This window comes from Hypanus sabinus, chromosome 15 (genome assembly GCF_030144855.1).
Source record: "Hypanus sabinus isolate sHypSab1 chromosome 15, sHypSab1.hap1, whole genome shotgun sequence".
In the NCBI taxonomy this organism is placed as follows: domain Eukaryota; kingdom Metazoa; phylum Chordata; class Chondrichthyes; order Myliobatiformes; family Dasyatidae; genus Hypanus; species Hypanus sabinus.
The window spans coordinates 36,064,892-36,085,393 of record NC_082720.1 but is presented as its reverse complement, the minus strand read 5'-3'; the positions used below and the strand labels follow the sequence as shown (position 1 = coordinate 36,085,393).

Below are 20,502 nucleotides of genomic sequence, written 5' to 3'. Positions count from 1 at the left end.
CACTGAGAGTCTTTTTTTAGGAAGTTGAGGATCATCATTTCTGGGAATTCATGAACACTGAGATGATTGCAGGCGTGAGGTTGCGCTGGTAGTTTCTGATCCATGCAAAGATCATTGAAGATTTGTCATGTGAGATTCCGGAGAAGAAATTGTCATGTGTTCTGGTTAACACACTCTTTTGGAAACAGTGACATCAGTTTCAAGGATGTGGCATAATATCTGACTTGATTCATCTAATCTTGTTATAGATAAAGTGTCTATTGCAAAGTCTGTTAATTGCTGAGGACTATATTTTGAGGTTAATATTTAATGAGAATATAACTCCGTTGAGGTTTAAGCAAAAGAATGAGGTCTTTGCCTTTATAATAGGCCAGGAATCGCATATGACCTTCTCTGGCACCTCATTTTGAATGTCAAGTACTTTATTTAAAATGTTTACCTCTTGCATCCCTTCAACCTCTTTCACCTTAACCCTCTGTCCTCTAGTTTTAGACATGGGATTATCAGTCACATATTTACCTTTCATTATTTTATATACCTTTATCATGTTACATCTAAGCCTCCTTTGTTTACAGCGAAGGCAGACCTACCTTATCCAATCTACCCTGATAACTCAAACCCTCCAATCCAGACAACATCCTTATGATTTTTTTCCTGCATCCTCTTCACCTCAATCACATCTTTCCTATAGTATGGCAGCCTAAACTGTATACAATACTCCAAATGCAGCCTAACTAATATTTATTTTACAACAGTAACACGACATCCTCTATTCAGTGAAGACAAATATGCTATGTCCTTTCTTCTTCACATTGTCTATATGCATTGCACATTTCAGAGAAGCATGCATTTGCTCTCCAAATGTCTCTCTGTTCCCTGGGCTCTGCCATTTGGTGTGTATGTCCTGTCCTGATTTAATTTTCCCCAATGCGTCATTTAGTACTGCTAACTTCCATCCCTCACCCTCTAGCCACTTACCCAGTGGATCTGAACCCTGTTGTAAACTTAGGCAACTTTACTCACTCTCCACGATGGCGCTACTTTTGAAGTTACCTGCAAACTTACTAATCATGCCATCTATACAGTATTCTCATCCAAATCATTGATAAATATGACAAGCATGGTCACAGATTCAGCTTTAAATAAACAAAACTTCGACGACCAGGATGAAGGTACAATAATAAATCAAACCCCCTTTACCAATGCCAAGATGTACTCAAAGAGAAAATTATGGTATGTTCTTTTAGTTAAACTTTGAGAGAGGCTCACCAATGGTTCACTAGGGGAAGGCCTCTGCCGGGTTAGCAGAATCCTTTGAAGGGCTGTCCTTGTGATACCCCAGGTTCCTCTTCCTCCACAGACAATAAAACAGTCAAATTCAGACATTCTTGGCAAGTACTATTCCACAAACTGCAATGATCTAGAGTGCCTGCTCTGGGGCCATATTGCAAAGAAGTTGTGCTGTCTGCTAGAACCCAAAGGTTAACAATAAGCCTCTTGAGCCCTGGAATGGGAACATCCATGAATCTGACCGACTGAGATAACTGTGGAATTTTTCAGCATCAGCTCACTGACAAATACGACATCGTTCCCTGATCCCTGCATGGGCCAGGCTTCGATGTGAAACCTCTGGAACAGAAAATAAATAAGCCCCTTTAGTTATCATGTCTGAGTTTCTCAGAATTTAGTCGTTGATGAGACTTAGCAGTAAAATGAGTCAGAGATGTTTTTAGTTTGGCCCAAATTGCCCATTTCTTTTTTTTTGTAATTTATTTTTTTATTGAAGTTCATCATCAAACAAACATTTCCATAAGATGTATTTCAGACATTGTACACATATATCATATAATCATATATATCACAAATCTCCATGAAGTATTTATCTGAGGTATATACTTATAGAAAAGAGTGGAAAGAAAAAACAAGCAAAAGGAAAGAACTATGTACAAGCAGGGAGTGATCTTTTTTTTTACAACATATTCATTGATTTGTGAGAATAAAATCAGGCCTATGAGGCATTATGTAGTTAAACCATTTTTCCCAGTATGAATCAAATTGTTCCAGCTTATGATTAACAGATGCTGTTATCTTCTCTATTTTGTAAATGTCCATTATAATTTCCATCCATGTATTTAAAGTTGGGCTCTCCTGTGATTACCATTTCCTAGTAAGAGACTTTTCACCAGCCACCAAGAGTATATTCTTTAAAATTTGCAAAGGTGTTGCTGGGTCTGGAGGACCTGAGTTATAAGGAAAGATTGAATAGTTTAGCACTGTAACTTTTAGTACATAGAAGATTGAGAGATTTAATAAAGGTATACAAAATTGAGGGGTATAGACAGGATAAGTTCAAGCAGGCTTTTTCCACTGGGGTTAGGTAGGACTACAATTAGAGGTCATGGGTTAAGGGTGAAAGGTGAGAATTTTAAGGGGAACATGAGGGGAAAGTTCTTCACTCAGACGGTAGTGAGAGTGTGGAATGAGCTGCCAGCACATGTGGTCCATGAGAGCTTGATATCAACATTTAAGAGAAGTTTGTATAGGTACATGGAAAGCAGAGTCGTGGAGAGCTATGGTCCCAGTATAGATTGATGAGAGTAGGTGGTTGCATGGACAGGATGGGCTGAATAGCCTTTTTCAGTGATGTACCTCTCTAAGACTAGATGGCTCTATAATTGTAAAGGAGAACAGAATGATTGTTGCTCCCGATCTGATGCAGCACGAAAAATACAATAAACACAAATATAAAAGCTATTCCATGAAACACAAATTGCAAGCAACTATTTGTGTGCGGTCATATATACATAATACTAGCTTATATAGATGGACTGATTGTATATACATAAAATGATGTTAAGTGCAGGAACATGAGGGGTTGGTGAAGTGAGTTAATGGATAAATGTGTTGATCAGCCTGATGACTTGGGGGAAGTAACTGGTTTTGAGTCTGGTGGTCCTGGTGTGGATGCTGCCAGCCTCTTCCCCGGTGGGAATGGGACAAATAGTCCATAAGCAGGGTCAGTGGGCTCCTTCATGATATTGCTGGTCTTTTTGTGGCACCTTTCAGTATGTCCTTGATGGTAGGTAGACTGGTGTTGGTGATGCATTGTGCAGTTTTAATACGCAGAGCCTCTCCGTCGCTGTACAGTTTCCATTCTACGCAGTGATGCAGCATGTCAGGATGCTCTCAACTGTGCTTCTGTAGAAGGCTGTGAGTGTTAATGTGCCTCTTCAGAAAGCAAAGGAGTCGGTGAACTTCCTTGAGTGCAGAGGGTGTCTTCTGGTACTGGGAGAGGTTGTGCAAGATGTGCACTTCCAGGAGTCTGAAACTGCTCACCATTCCCACTGCCGTGCCACTGATGTGAAGAGCGGTGTGAGTGGTGTGGACCTTCCTGAAGCCAAAAATCAACTCCTTTGTCTTAAATAGACACAGGAAATTCCATGGAACACGGAGAGATGTATTTGTAACTGCCTGTCCCAAAGGAATACAGCAAGCCAAGCAGCATCTGTGGAAAAGAGTACATTTGATGTTTCAGGCCAAAACCCTTCATCAGGACTGGAGAAAAGAAATGAGAAGTTAGAGTATGAAGGTGGGGGGAGGGGAGGAAGAACTACAAGGTAGTAGGTGCAGGGTGAAACCAGGAGAGGGGGAGGGGTGAGGTAAAGAGCTGGGAAGTTGATTGGTGAAAGAGATAATGGGTTGCAGAAGGGGAATCTGATAGGACAGGACAGAAGACCATGGAAGAAAGGGAAGGGGAGGAGCACCAGGCAGAGGAGATGGGCAAGCAAGGGGAGAAGGTGAGAGAGGGAGACAGGAATGAGGAATGAGGAGGGGACATTACTGGAAGTTCGAGAAACCAATGTTCATGCCATCAGTTGGAGGCTACCCAGACAGAACACAAGGTGCTGCTTCTCCAACCTGAGTATGGGCTTATCGTGACAGGACAGGCCATGGACAGACTAACATGATGGAATGGGAATGGGAAGCCACTGGGAGATCCCACTTTTTATGGCAGACAGAGTGTTAGTGCTCAGCAAAGCAGTCTCGGAATCTGCGTCGGGTCTCGCCGATATATAGGAGTCCATGCCGGGAGTACCAGATGCAGTAGATGACCCCAACAGACTCATTGGTGAAGTGTTGCCTCACCTGGCATGAAGGTTTGGGGCTCTAAATGGTAGTGCGGGTAGAGGTGTAGCACCGGTTTGACTTGCAAGGATGAGTGTCAGGAGGGACATCGGTGGGGAGGGATGAATGGAGAAGGGAGTCATGTAGGGAGCGATCCCTGCTGAAAGCAGAAAGTGGGGTGGGGAAGGAAAGATATGTTTGGTGGTGGGATCCTGTTGGAGATGGCAGACATTACGAAGAATTATGTGCCATAAGTGTGGTAGGTGGGGACAAAAGGAACCCTATCCCTAGTGGGTTGGCGGGAGGATGGGGGGGGGGCGTGGACGTGCATGAAATGGGAGAGATGCGGTTGAGGGCAGAATTGATGGTGGAGGAAGGGAAGTCTCTTCCTTTAGTTCTGGAATGAAAAGCCTCATCCTGTGAGCAAGTGAAGTGGAAATGCAGGAATTGAGAGAAGGTGATGGCATTTTTACAAGTAACAGGTTGGGAAGAGGTATAGTCCAGGTAGCTGAGTGAGTCAGTGGGTCTGTATCCAGAAATAGAGACAGAAAGATTGAGAATGGGGAGGGAGAAGTCAGAAATCGACCAGATAAATTTGAGAGCAGGCTGGAATTTGGAGGCAAAGTTGATGAAGTTGATGAAAATAGAACATAGAAAACATACAGCATAATACAGGCCCATCGTCCCACAAAGCTGTGCTGAACACGTCCCTACCTAAGAACTACCTAGGCTTTTTCTAAGCTCCATGTAGCCACCCAGGAGTCTCTTAAAAGACCCTATCGCTTCTGCTTCCACCGCAGCCACCGGCAGCCCATTCCACGCACTCACCACTCTCTGCGTAAAAACCTTACCCCTGACATCTCCCAGCACCTTAAAACTGTGCCCTCTCGTGTCAGCCATTTCAGCATAGCTGGGACCCGTGCAAGTGCCCATGGCTACACCTTTTACTTGAAGGAAGTGGGAGGAGTCAAAGTAGAAATTATTGAGAGTGAGGATGAGTTCTGCCGGATGGAGGAGAGTGGTGCTGGAGGGGAGCTCTTTGGGTCTTGTGTCCAGAACGAAACAGAGAGCTTTGAGGCCTTCCTGGTGGGGAATGGAGGTGTATGGGGACTGGACTGGACATCCATAGCAAAAAAGATGCTCAGGGTCAGGGAACTTGAAATCAGTGAAAAGATCAAAGGTGTGTTAAGTATCATGAAAATAGGTAGGAACGGACTGAACTAGGGGAGGTAAAACTGAGTCGAGGTATGCAGATATGAGTTCCACGGGGCACAAACAAGCAAAGATAATGGCTTTACGTGGTCTGGCAGGTTTGTGGATCTTGGGTAGGAGATAGAAACAGGAGGTATAGGGTAAGGGAACTATGATGTTGGTGGCAGTGGATGGGACATCCCCAGCATTAATAATGTCAGCGATGGTGTTGGAGACAATGGCCTGGTGCTCCTAGTGGACTCCTATTTGAGGGGTAAGTAAGAGAAGGTATCTGACAGTTGTCAACTGGCCTCAGCAAAGTGGAGGTCAGACCACCAGACTACTACAGAACTCCTCTTTTCTGTGGGCTTGATGCTGAGGTTAGCATCGGTGCAGAAAGAGTGGAGAGCATTACATTCAGAAGGAGTGAGGTTAGAATTGGAGAGGGTAAAGCTGACATGGCTTATGTCTCATTGACATTTAGCAATGAAAAGATCCAGAGCAGGCAGAAGACCAGAGCGGGGTATCCAGAGCAGATAGGTTGTATTTACAACAAAGACATCTCTTCAAAAATATTCCATTGTAAGTAAAGTTATTTTGCAATATTTTGAGGTTGTAAATCAACATTGTTTCTGTTTATATTATTTTTATGATTATTGAGTTTGATCTATTGTTAACCATTCAGCATATCTTTTACAGCTGCTTGACTCTCCTCAGATAAATAAAAATGGCTTCGACTTCAGCTGTTGGTAATTTAAAAGAAGAATTAAATTGTTCAATTTGCTGGAATATTTACACAGAACCAGTCTCACTATCCTGTGGGCACAACTTCTGTCGTACTTGTATTGAGAATAACTGGGACAAGAAAATCACTGGGCCAGGGTATTCGTGCCCGGAGTGCCGCGCTGAGTATGCTCAAAAACCCGTACTACAGAAAAATCTGAAGCTAAGCAATATAATAGAACGTTTTGAAGCCACCCAGGTGAATGAAGAACCATCTAAGATCCTCTGTGATTTCTGTTTGGATAGCCCCTTCCCTGCAGTGATGACGTGTACGAATTGTGAAGCGTCTCTGTGCGAACATCACTTGAGGAAGCATTCTGAGAGAGCTGCTCAGAAAAATCACTTACTGATTGAGCCTGCAAGTTCACTGGAAGACAGGAAGTGTTCAGATCATGAGAAACTAATTGAATATTACTGCTTAGATGACCAGTGCTGTATCTGTGTAACATGCTATGTTGCTGGATCACACAAGAACCATGACATACGGATTTTGAAAGATGTATGTAATGAGAAAAAGGTGAGAACTATTGTGCTCAGATTTTTAGAATTTCAGATCTATCATTTTAATTAGAAGGTCAATCTACTTCACAAATTTTAATGTTTAACAATGAATTTGACTATAATGTGCTCTGATCTTCTCTTATCAGTCCAGTCTTTCTGAAAAACTGGAGCAGCTGCACAGTTTCAGAATAACTTTAGAACAAACTACAAAAGATTTGCAAAGGACTGAAGTGAACTTAAAGGTAGGTCTGTGAGAATATACTTTATAATTTATTGTTTGACTAGTAATACTTGTGAAGTGGTATGCAGATATAGACAGACATACGTTATTGATCCCGAGGGAAATTGGGTTTCATTACAGCTGCACCAACCAAGAATAGTGAAGAAATATAGCAATATAAAACCATAAATAATTAAATAATGATAAGTTAATCACGCCAAATGGAAATAAGTCCAGGACCAGACTATTGGCTCAGGGTGTCTGACACTCTGAGGGAGGAGTTGTAAAGTTTGATGGCCACAGGCAGGAATGACTTCCTATGATGCTCAGTGTTACATCTCAGTGGAATGAGTCTCTGGCTGAATGTACTGCTGTGCCTAACCAGTACATTATGGAGTGGATGGGAGACATTGTCCAAGATGGCATGCAACTTGGACAGCATCCTCTTTTCAGACACCACCATCAGAGAGTCCAGTTCCACCCCCACAACATCACTGGCCTTACGAATGAGTTTGTTGATTCTGTTGGTGTCTGCTACCCTCAGCCTGCTGCCCCAGCACACAACAGCAAACATGATAGCACTGGCCACCACAGACTCGTAGAACATCCTCAGCATCGTTCGGCAGATGTTAAAGGACCTCAGTCTCCTCAGGAAATAGAGACGGCTCTGACCCTACTTGTAGACAGCCTCAGAGTTCTTTGACCAGTCTAGTTTATTGTCAATTCTTATCCCCAGGTATTTGTAATCCTCCACCATGTCCACACTGACCCCTTGGATGGAAACAGGGGTCACCGGTGCCTTAGCCCTCCTCGGGTCCACCACCAGCTCCTTAGTCTTTTCCACATTAAGCTGCAGATGATTCAGCTCGCACCATGTGACAAAGTTTTCCACCGTAGCCCTGTACTCAGCCTCATCTCCCTTGCTGATGCATCCAACTGTGGCAGAGTCATCAGAAAACTTCTGAAGATGGCAGGACTCTGTGTTGTAGTTGAAGTCGGAGGTGTAGATGGTGAAGAGAAAGGGAGACAGGACAGTCCCCTGTGGAGCCCCAGTGCTGCTGACCACTCTGTCTGACACAGTGTTGCAAGCGCACGTAGTGTGGTCTGCCAGTCAGGTAATCAATAATCCATGAGACCAGGGAAGCATCCACCTGCATCACTGTCAGCTTCTCACCCAGCAGGGCAGGGCAGAGGGTGTTGAACGCACTGGAGAAGTCAAAAAACATGACCCTCACAGTGCTCACTGGCCTGTCCAATACAGTATATGATATAAAGTGACCTGATCTACTTACAGCATAACATAGATATATAGGAAACATTTTGATAATTCATAAAACCCAGCTTCAAGATGCCTGAGAAGAGACCTGGATTAACGTAAAGTCAGTAAAAGAAGAAAGGAGAAAAGTACAAAGAAAATAGTTGCATTGCTTCGTATGCTCTTATTTAGAATGAATGAAAGTATTCAACCACAAAGCTGTAGGTGTATAACACTGGGCTAGAACTTCACTGCTCTCTCTCCATAAGACACAGGAGCAGAATCAGGCCATTAGGCCCATTGAGTCTGCACCACCATTTCATCATGGCTGATTTCAGATCGAATTCAACCCCATACACCTGTCTTCTCGCCATATCTTTTGATGCCCTGACCAATCAGGAAACTATCAATTTCTGTTTTAAATATGCCCACCGACTTGGCCTCCCCCACAGTGCGTGGCAGAGGATTCCACAGATTCAGTACTCTCTGGTTAAAAAAAAAAATCCTCCTTTCCTCTGTTATAAAAGGTTGCCACTCGATTTTGAGGATGTGCCCTCTGATTCTGGATACACCCACAATAGAAAACATCCTCTCCTCATCCACCTTATCTTGTCCTTGCAACAATCGATAGGTTTCAGTGAGATCCCCATGCATTCTTCTAAATTCCAGTGAGTACAGGCACAAAGCTGCCAGACGCCCCTCATATGTTAACCCCTTCATTCCCAGAATCATCCTCGTGAACTTCTTCTGGACTCTCTCCAATGACAGCAATTCCTTTATGAGCCAAGAGGCCCAAAACTCTTGACAATACTCCAAGTACAGCCTCACTAGTGTCTTATAAAGCCTTAGCATTATCTTGTTGCTTTTATATTCTATTCCTCTTGAAATATATGGCAACATTGCATTTGCTTTCTTTACCACAAACTTAACCTGTAAATTAACCTTCTGGGTGTCCTGCATGAGAACTCCTAAGTCCCTCTGTGCCTCTGATGTTTGAATTTTCTCCCTATTTAGATAATAATCTGCACAATTGATCCTTTTACCAAAATGCATTATCACACATTTCCCAACACTGTATTCCATCTGCCACTTTTTTTGCCCAGTTTTCCAATTTGTCTAAGTCCTGCTGCAATTGCATTACTTCCTCAGCACTACCTACCGCTCCACCTACCTTCGTATCATCTGCAAACTTTGCCACAAAGCCTTCAATTCCAGTCTCTGAATCATTGACAAACAGTGTGAAAAGTAGCGGTCCCAATAATGACCCCTGAGGAATACCACCAGGCACTGGCAGCCAACCAGAAAAGGCCCCTTTTATTCCCACTCACTGCCTCCTGTCTGTCAGTCATTCTGCTATCCATGCCAGTGTCTTTCCTGTAATTACATAGGATTGTATCTTGTTAAGCAGCCTCGTGTGTGGCAATGGCAGAGCCTTGTGGAGCTCAGTATGCCCCAAATGTCTTTTGCTCCAATAATTATCATACCCCTGGTTGCTAAAGGTCTTTAGTTAGATCCTTCCCTCTTTCCCCTGTTCCAGATTCCTTTTCATTCATTTACTTCACTGGATTCTCATCTCACACAGTTGCAGCATTTGACAATCCCAACTCCTTGTTATTAGATAATCTGGGGTTTGATACAGGCTGTCTGATCAGGTTGTATTCTGACCTGGTTCTGAGCAGTCTTACAGAAAAAAGAGGAGGGCATTGGTGGGTGGAATACTGGATACTATGCACTACCTGGCAGTACTGACAACGACACCTACTATCAACTTGTTAATGATTGAAAGTGATTAATTGTATGATAATTAGCCAGGTTGGATTTTTCCTGCTTTTTGTGATTTGGGCAATTTTCCACATTATTGGAAAGATGCCTGCAACATATTGCACAGAAATTGCTTGCCTCATAAGCAGCTATTTTGGAAGTGAAAATAATCAGTACAACTGTCAGGATGCTTTCTGGTCCACAGAATTTGTTGCATCCAGTTTCACATGGCTTTTTAAAAAAAAATTACATGGAATTTCTCAAATTCGTTGAAAACTTGCTGTGTATTGATGGTCGGGATGGTGGTTCACTCATTCAACATATCAGGTTGAACATGTTTCAGCTTTGTCTATAGTACTATTGTATAGCATGTATCTGACCAACCATCACTGAGCAAGGGAGGTCTTGAACCTTCCCTTCACATTATCCAATTGTCTATTGATATTTATGACCAGTGTGGCAGGAATGCTGAGCTTGATATGATAATTGTTTGTGAGTTCATTTAAAGTTCATAGTTCAAAGTGAATTTATTGTCAAAAAAGTACATAGATGCAGGGGTTATATACTTAGTTGGCTCCACCTTGGGTACTAGCCTACAAAGTATCCTGGACAAAATGGATAGAGTGAGCAGTTTCAAGTTGCTGGGTGTCAAGATCTCTGAGGACCTAACCTGATCTCAACATATCGATGTGGTTATAAAGAAGGCAAGACAGCAACTTAAATCATTAGGAGTTTGAAGAGAATTGATATGCCAACAAATACACTCAAGAAATTCTATATATGTATGTGGAGAACATTCTGACAGGCTGCCTCACTGTCTGGTATGGGGGTGGGGGTGGCTACTGCACAGGACTGAAAGAAGCTGCAGAGGGTTGTAAATTCAGTCAGCTCCATCTTGGGTACTAGTCTACAAAGTACCCAGGACAACTTGAAGGAGTGGTGTTTCAGAAAGGCTGCGTCCATTATCAAGAACCCCCCGCACCCAGGGCATGCAGTTTTCTCACTGTTACCATCAGGAAGGAGGTACAGAAGCCTGAAGACACACACTCAGCAATTCAGGAACAGCTTCTTTCCCTCTGCCATCCAATTCCTTGAGCATAACCTCACTTTTTTAATATGTATTATTTCTGTTTTTTGCACAATTTTTGATCTATTCAATTTAGTATACTGTAATTGATATACTTATTTATTATTAATTTTTTTCTTTCTTTTATTTTATGTATTGCATTGAACTGCTGCTGCTAAGTTAACAAATTTCATGACACATGCCGGTGATAATAAACCTGATTCTGATTCTGATATACATAACATTATACAACCCTAAGATTCATTTTCTTGTTGACATACTCAGTAAACCCAAGAACTATAATAGAATTATTGAAACCCTGCACACAACAGAACAGACAGGCAAGCAATGTGCAAAAGACAACAAATGTACAATACGACAAAACAATGTAAGAATACTACATAAATAAAAAATAATTATCGAGTATATAATATGTAGACTCATTGAGATTGAGTCCATAATTTGTGGGAACAGTTCAGTGAAGGGGCTAGTGAAGTTGAGCAAAGTTTTCCCCTCCAGTTCAAGAGCCTGGTGGTTGAGGGATAGTAACCATTCCTAAACCTGGCTGTATGAGTCCTGAAGCTCCTGTATCTTCTTCCTGATGGCAACAGCAAGAAGAAAGCATGGCCTGCGAAATGGGGATCCCCGATGATGGATGCTGCTTTCCTGCAACAGCATTTCCTGTAGATGTCCTCAGTGATGGGGAGGGTTTTACTTATCATATACCAGGCCGCATCCATTGATTTTTGGAGAATCTTCCGTTCAAGGGTTTTAGTGTTTCCATACCAGGCTCCATATACTCTCCACTTCACATCTATAGAAGTTTGTTAGAATTTTAAATGGCATGACGAGTCTTCGCAAACTTATGAGGAAGTAAAGACACTGCTGTGCATTCTTCACAATGGCACCGAAGTGCTGGGCCCAGGACAGATTCTCTGAAAAGATAACATCGAGGAATTTAAAGTTGCTGACCCTCTTCACCTCTAATCCCCTGATGAGGACTGGCTCTTGGACCTTGGGTTTGCTCCTCCTGAGGTCAATACTCAGTTCCTTGGTTTTGCTGACATTGAGTAAGAGGTTGTTGTTGTGGTACCACTCAGCTAGATTTTCAATCTCCCTCCTATGTGCTGAATCATCACCACCTTTGATTCAGCCAATGACAATGCTGTTGTCGGCAAATTTAAATATAGCGTTGGAGCTGTGCTTAGCCTCACAGTCGTAAGTGTAAATTGAGTGGAATGGGGCTAAACACACCGACTTGTGTTTCACCTGTGCTGATGGAGATCCTGGAGGAGATGTTGTTGCCAATCTGAATGACTGGGTCTGGAAGTGAGGAAAGTGAGGATCCAATTACTCAAGGAGATATTGAGGCCAAAGTCTTGAAGCTTATTGATTAGCTTTGAGGGGTGATAGTATTGAATGCTCAGCTGGAGTTGATAACGAGCATCCTGATGTATGCATCTTTTCTGTCCTGATGTTCCAAGGCTGAATGAAGAGCCAATGAGACGGCATCTGCTGTGGACCTGTCCTGTGGGTAGGCATTTCTCAGAGAGCAGTTGATATGTTTCATCTCCTCCCTCTGAAAGTACTCATCACAGTGCATGTAAAGGCTACTGGACAATATTCATTGAGGCAGATTACCACGTTCTTCCTAAGCCCAGGTATAACTGAAGCCTGCTTGCAGCAGGCGAGTTCCTCAGACTGCCAAAGTGAAAGGTCAAAGATATCGGTCAACACTCAAGCTGGATAACTAACACAAGTTCTTAGCACTCAGCCAGGTAACGCATCTGGGCTGGATGCTTTTTGTGGGTTCATCCTTCAGAAGGACTGAAGGATGCTCTCATATCATCCTCAGAGACTGAAATCACAGTGTTATCTAGGACTGTGGGAGTTCGTGAAGGAGCCCCCATGTATTGATCATCTTAGTGAGCATAGAAGGCAATGAGCTCATCTGGAGTGAAGCCTTTTTGCCACCTCTGTCACTTGCTTTCACTTTGTAAGAATTCATAGGATTCAATCTCTGCCACAACTGTCCTTTGAAGATTCTTTTGGTCTGGAATTGCCACTTCACATGTGAGATAACTTTACAGATATTATCCTTGGACCTCTTGTATCTTTCTTGGTCACCAGACTTGAACGCCTCTGATCCCTCAGCAGATTGCAGATCTCATGGTTCATCCAGGGCTTCTGGTTGGGGAAGCCTGTGAATGATATGCTGGGGACACACTCGTCTATGATGGTTTTTATAAAGTCTGTGACTACCCTGGTATATTCATTCAGATCCTCTGAGTTCTTGAACGCACCTTGAAGCAATTCTGTAGCTACTTCTTTGCCTCCCACAATCACCTCTTTGTGGTCCTTATCTCTGGATCCTTGCTCTTTTGGCTCTACTGCTATACAGGTAGGAGAAGGACAGCCAGGTGATTACATTTCCTGAAATGTGCTCTAGGCAGGGAAGGCTTGGCATTCCTAATTGTAGTATAGCAGTGGTCAAGTGTGCTGGGACCCCTTGTGCTGCAGGTTATAAGCTGATGATAACTGGGCAGAGATTTCTTTAAACAGGTCAGATTGAATTCCTCCATTATGGTAATGAAATGTATTGGTTTGGAGTGTTGCTTATTTGATAATGGTAGCACTCAATAACTCGAGTGGCTGATAAATGTTAGCTTTTGGTGATATGTTAACTGCAGTCAGGATCATGAAGAAAAATTCCTTTGGAAAGTAGACTGGTAGGCACTTAATCCTGAGATGTTCCAGGTCAGGGGAAGAAACAGTGTGACAAAACTGCTATGTCTGTGCACCACTAAGAGTTTATCATAAAACATGATGAACTTCCCTCCACTGCCCACCACCACAACTTTCGCCTTCTCCAAATCAGCAGTTTGCTCCATACTGTGTATCAAAAACCTTTGGGTCTTACTGACTCCTGTCTGAGTGAGCCAAGTCCCTATGAAACACAGACCACCATTCTTCATTTCCTTCCAATAAAGTGACCTTCTGCAATTAGGTCTTCGGTCGTTTTCTCCAGCAACTGTACATTTTCTAACAAGGTACTGGGCAGGGGAACGTTCATTCTTTGGCATTTCAGTCTGGCTTAAAATTCTCCCCTCCTCCCTGTCTTCCAGTCATAGTGAAGTACCTTTGTTTGCTTAAAGGTGCTGTACCTGCGTGCTTGAAGTTTAAGTCTGCTGAGTCCTTCAGAAGATCGTGAAATTGTTAGTTTATTAAGACAGTTCAAAAATACAATACTTAAAAGGAAATTACAGGTGACAGAGGGCAATGAGAGTAATTCAGAGGAAGTAGCATATATTTAGAAGTTTTGTATGCAGCCCACAACACATCACTATGGATCTCCATTGCCATCTTGCAAGATGGAAATATCTCTCTCGATTGCGAGCGGTTTATGCTGTTTTGCACACATGCAGTATATTGTCAAGTTTCAACCTTTTTGAGGTACTCAAGGTGCTGTTTCCAGCATGATCTTTAGCATTCCTCTTTGAACAGGGTTGATCTCCTAGCTTGGTATTAATGGCAGAGTGAGTGCTGTATTGGACAATGATGTTGTGGTGTTACATTTCTGCTTGTGATGGTGATCCACAGCTCTGCCCATATCAGAGCTGTCACATCTGTACTGCATCCATCTCACTGTACATGAAACTCAGATGGAGTACATGGTGCCCACAGCTACAGAAAGTACACAAGTGGAATCAGTAAACAGGAAAGATGCTGAGAAATGGGTAAACACAAAAGATGCTGCAGATGCTGGAAATGCAGCGAAACGAAACATACACACCACACACACAGTGCTAAACCGGTAAGGTGTTTCAGCCTGAGCTGTTTGTTCCCCTCCATTGATGCTGCCTGGCCTGGTGAGTTCCTCCAGCATTTTCTGAGAAATGGGTGCAACAACAAAAATCATGAGAAATAATCTAGTGGATTAAATAATCAAGTTCCATAAATAATTGTTCTTAATATTTCCACTGGATTTTCATCAATCTCCTGGTGAGATGTGACAGAGCCCCCTCATGAGCACTTTAACTGAATTTGTAAATAAAAGCATGGAAAATCAATCACCTTATGTAACCATATATTTTCTATTCATAGTAAACTTCTGTCATCATATAATAACACGCCCCCATTATTGAACAGTGAACACATTTATAGTGACATGATATTACAGTGAATAGATATGGGGACTTAGCTATTATTTAAAGGAAAACATTTAAGTATTCATCTTAATTTATAGTTCTTCAAATCATCCCAACAGCTCATTTGTAAAGGGAATCTTAATAGCCCAAGAAAATCAATTAAAATTCTACTTGAGTTTCTGTGATGTCATTTTTATGATTAGATGATAATTAAAAATTATCAATACATGCCTAACCACAATTGCCAGATACCAGTGAGAATATACTTCCATTTTAATGTGGGTATGTTGAATTTATCATAAATTAACCTCAAATGGACAATACTTTATTTCTATTTAATAAACTGTGTTAAGACATGTTGTGAATCTTGGATAAATTATCATTACTGGCAATTTTTTTATACTAATCTTTTTCTCCATTTCAACTATTTAAAAAAAACGATGGTGCTTAATGTCCAGGCTATTCTGATTATCTAGGAACACAACTCCACCGGTTTTCCATCATTTCTGTATTCTGTATCTCCCATTTTAGAACAGCAACACTTTCAGCCCTGTCACTGGATTTGGGAATAAGTGATGAGTGTTGTGCAATTTCCCTCCAGTGCCTACTACTGAGGATATTTATATTGTCTGGCATAATGTGACTTGCACTTAAACTTTGTTCTCTGTTCCACAAGTTCCACCATCTTTCCCCTCTCTGTATTTTCTCTTGCTTGCAAAAATCCAGAAGAAAGTTTCAAGAAAGGTGCATAATTCATCTCTAAATCTACCTTGTAGAATCAATTAAAAACACTAGTTGCAGAAGAGGAAAGTAAGACAGCAAGGTAGAAAGCACGGGGTACCAGAGACATCCCATTAGTAATAGTAATACTAGTTTGCCTATGGAAATGAAAAGCTTCCATTGTGTATCACAGCTCTGAAGTGGAATCCGAAAAACTGGTTTGTAAGTATTAATTCAGCGATAGATATCGGCCAGGATACTAATCAGGACACCCATATGCAAGGAAATCTGCAGATGCTGGAAATTCAAGCAACACACACAAAACGCTGGTGGAACTCAGCAGGCCAGGCAGCATCTATAAGGAGAAGCACTGTCGACGTTTTGGGCAGAGACCCTTCGGCAGGAAGCCCATATGTTTATTTATATTTTTAGGTAGTGTACTGAGACTTATTTACATAAATATAAACATACTGTATACATAACCCCATAATTCACAGAAGTGGAAGCAAGGCTCTGAGCTATATCTACAAAATGCACCAGAGTTACTCTTCTAGTCTACTCCAGGTGTACATCTTGAACCTTTGACTTCCACCTCCCAAAAGGATAGACAACTAGGGAATGGAAACATCACTACTAAATGATTCCCTCCAAATATCCTGGCCTGGAAATATATTGTTTCTCCTACATAGGACCAGGGTCTAAATCAAAGAATTCTCAACTCAGCAGTATTGTTGGAGTATCTTCATCACATGGACTACAGTGGCTCAAGAAACCTTCTTAGGATTGATCAGGGATGGAAAATATGCCATACTAGCACTGCCCACACATGAGAAAAGGGGAATGCAGAAAAAATACTAATATGTTTGTCTTTTTGGTTCTGTGACTCCAGCTGAAAAATGGCTTTAATATCCAAAAGGTTTGTACAGTGGCTACACAGGTATCTCAGTGTCTATGCTTTTCAAATGTGTTTGTACCAGATATTTATCTTCCCAGGCAAATAAGCTAATTTAGAAAGCATGACTGAAAAGTCCTTCTCCACCAGCCTCCGGGTCCAACGTATAATTCTATGTAACTTCCACCACCTCCAACAGGATCCCACCACCAAGCACATCTTTCCCACCACCCCCTCCTTTCTACTTTATGCGACTCACTTGTCCATTCATCCCCACCCATCCCTTCCAACTGATCTCCCTCCTGGCACTTATCCTTGTAAGTGGAACAAGTGCTACACCTGCCCTTACACTTCCTCCCTCACCACCATTCAGGGCCCCAGACAGTCCCTCCAGGTGAGGCGACACTTCACCTGTGAGTTGGCAGGTGTGATATACTGCGTCCGGTGCTCCCAGTGTGGCCTTTTATATATTGGTGAGACCCGACGCAGACTGGGAGACTGTTTCACTGAACACTTACGCTCGGTCTGCCAGAGAAAGCAGGATCTCCCAGTGGCCACACACTTTAATTCTGATATGCCTATACATGGCCTCCTCTACTGTCAAGATGAAACCACACTCACATTGGAGGATCAACACCTTATATTCTGTCTGGGTAGCCTCCAGCCTGATGGCATGACCATTGATTTCTCTAACTTCCTTTAATGCCCCCCTCCCCTTCTTACCTCATCCCCCATCTATCTATTTTTTTTATTTCCCCCTTTTTTCTCTCTCTCTCTCTCTCTCTGTTTTTCTCTCTCTGTCCCTCTCACAATCACTCCTTGCCTGTTCTCTATCTCCCTCTGGTGCTCCCCTCTCCCTTTCTTTCTCCCTAGGTCTCCTGTCCCATGATCCTTTCCCTTCTCCATCTGTGTGTCCCTTTTTCTAATCACCTTTTCAGCTCTTAGCTTCACCCCACCCCCTCCGGTCTTCTCCTGTCATTTCAGATTTTCCCCTCCCTCTCCCACTTTCAAATCTCTTACTATCTTTCAGTTAGTCCTGACAAAGGGTCTCGGCCCGAAACGTCGACGGTACTTCTCCTATAGATGCTGCCTGGCCTGCTGCGTTCCACCAGCATTTTGTGTGTGTTGCTACCTCAACTACTTATTTCAGATCTGCATAAATCTAAGAAAACCAATGTCTTAAGGTACCCTGAGTTCATGGTCTACAGCTCACCCCAGTGTTCCTAGAGGCTAGTTGTGGTGAACTATGTGCCTGTCGGGACACGCCCCCTGCTGACTGCTCCTGTGGCTCCTCCCACAGGCCCCTGTATAAAGGCGATCTGAGGCCTGACGCTCGGCCTCAGTCTCCAGGTCATAGTATGATGGACACTCACTCCTGGTTCCTTCTTCCAGTCAATAAAAGCCGATATCTCGCCTTACGTCTCAGTGTGAGTTATTGATGGTGCATCACTAGTACTATTTATTGTTCTTGTTTAAAAATGCTTTTGTGCGATTGTAGTGAAATGCTCAAATTCACTTACTGTTACGTTTTATCTCTGTTTATACAGCTATTTGCTTGTGTGTTTGTGGGTCACCCTGCTGTGTATAATAATCACCTTCCTCAGCTGTATGTGACTGTGTGGGTTCTCTTCCTGGGTCATAGTGCTCTTGTGCTTTTTGCAATAATGACGTCATTTGAGATACAATGTCAGATGGAGTGCCTTAAGAAACAGGAAGTTAGTCGAGGGACCGAGCAGTATGCCTGGGCTCTGGAAAACTGGAAGGAGAACCCGGGAACTGAGCATTGTGCCTCCCCAAGGAACCTTGCTGAGGCGAGCATTCCCAGGCTCACCAACCCAGGGTACATGGCAGAGCACATAACCCACCTCCCTTGTGGCCTGCACCAGGGAACCCAAGATGCTGCAGCCATGGGAGGGTGGGTAATGCGCAGGTGCCACCAACTCTGCCAGAGAAAGAGGAGGACCACTGGGCCCCAGCAATTAACACCACAATCCACCCTGAAGCTCCCCAGATACAATGGTCCCAGCCTCCTGGAGCTCTACCTGGCACTAATGAAACTTGCCACATGGCACAGCAAGTGGAGCCCCACCAAGTAGGCAGTGCACCTTGCCCTGGCACCGGAGAGAGATGCTCTAAGGGCCCTCCTTGACCTAACACTGGCTGAGCAGCGTAACTACAGGGCCTTCATAGCGGTGCTGCAGTGGAGGAAGCAACGAGGGAAGAACTGGGCCGTAGACGGCACTAGGTAGGAGAAAGCCTGGGGTGCTTGCAGCAGATCTTCATCACTGTGCTCTGCGTGGCTACCCACAGTTCCCTCCCGCAGCCCAGGGAAGAGCTCGCCCTCCACGCCTCTGTAAAGGACAGAGTGCCTTCAGCAGTACAATCGCCAGGCATCGCCATCATCGCTGACAGAGGCAGTGAGAGCAATTTTAGACCCTCCACCCCTCCACACCCCAAGGCATTCCAATTTTCCCCAAGGCCTCCAGCAGAATGCCTCCATTGTTGACTTCCGGGGTGGGGTGTTTGGGTGAAGAGCAAGGATAAAACTGTATGTGGACTGTGTGGTGGGTGATCTGCGTTGCTGGACATGGGGTCACCCATCACCATTAAGCATCCGGGTGCCCTCACCAACACGAGCCAGCTGGATGGACAGTGTCGGTGGTCCAGCTGGCTGTGTTACCGGAGACCGTGCAGCGATGGGAGGGAAGAGAAGGCTATGCTTCAATGTGGGGAAAACACAGTGAGCACGAAGTGCGGCTGCCAACATCCAGGACTCCTGCTTCATTGGCCTGGACCTGCTGTCCTGCTGGGGGGGGGGGGGGGGAAACACGCTACCTTGGTGCCGAAGCTGTGGTTGCCTGGCAGCGCAGCTCCAGGGAGCAGACCGGGCAAGCACGGCAACAACCAGCACCACTCACCCTAGCGCGGCGCACCGTGCCCGTCATCCGCGACCGCATCAGTGCAGCGCGCGTCATCAGCAACACTGCTGTGGTGTCTTCCAGCAATGCCAGGCAGTGTAAGGGCAGTGGAGCAGTGAGGGCCTGGATTTGGATCAGTGGCAATACCTGAAAGAGCTCCTGGATTAGCATCTCAACATCTCCGTAACCAGGAATGAGGAACGCAGACGCACAGAGCTTATCCAACACCACATTAGCACCCAGCCCATCCACTTTCGACCCCATTGCCCTGATGCACCGTCAATAGCTCTCTCTGAGGCGTGAAGGCAAGATATCGGCTTTTATTGACTGGAAGAAAGAACAAGCAGTAGTTGACCACCATACTACATCCTGGAGACTGAGGACCGGGCTCAGGCCTCAATCGCCTTTATACCGGGGTCCGTGGGAGGGGCCACAGGAGCAGTCAGCAGGGGATGTGTCCAGACAGGTATATGTAGTTCACCACATGCCCGGCTCTCGTCAAATGCCAGGAAGTGGATCAAAGAGATGGTAATGGCTGACATCATCATCAAGCTCCCCAAAAGCCCGTATGCAGCCCCATTGGTGTTGATCAGGAAGAAAGATGGGTTGTGGCAATTCTGTGTCACCTCAATGCCGTGACCCAGAAGGACTCCTATCTGCTGCCTGGAATTGATAATGCCCTGGATTTTATCATGAGTTCAACCTGGTTCAGCTCTCTCAATCTCTGCGGTAGGTACCGGCAGGTTGAACTAGCCCTGGAGGCCCGGCCCAAGACTGTCTTCTCCATTGATCAAGATCCACTGTCATTAAATTGCTGTGGCACTTTAATGTAATGCTGTTGGGCGGTGTAACACCCTGGCTATGTTCGAGAGACTGATGGAGAGGGTGCTGGCTCATATTCCACAGAGCTGCTGTGTCACTT

At 44.0% G+C, this 20,502-nt stretch overlaps 1 protein-coding gene across 1 annotated transcript in view; it reads left to right on the top strand.

The window, feature by feature from the left end:
- The first annotated feature begins 6,043 nt into the window (after positions 1-6,043).
- LOC132405213 (E3 ubiquitin-protein ligase TRIM8-like) overlaps positions 6,044-20,502 on the top strand; it is a 43,392-nt gene continuing 28,933 nt past the window's right edge. The window contains exons 1-2 of the mRNA XM_059989903.1: positions 6,044-6,616; positions 6,747-6,842. Of these exons, the coding sequence (XP_059845886.1) occupies positions 6,044-6,616; positions 6,747-6,842 (669 nt within the window). The remainder of the gene's footprint in view (positions 6,617-6,746; positions 6,843-20,502) is intronic.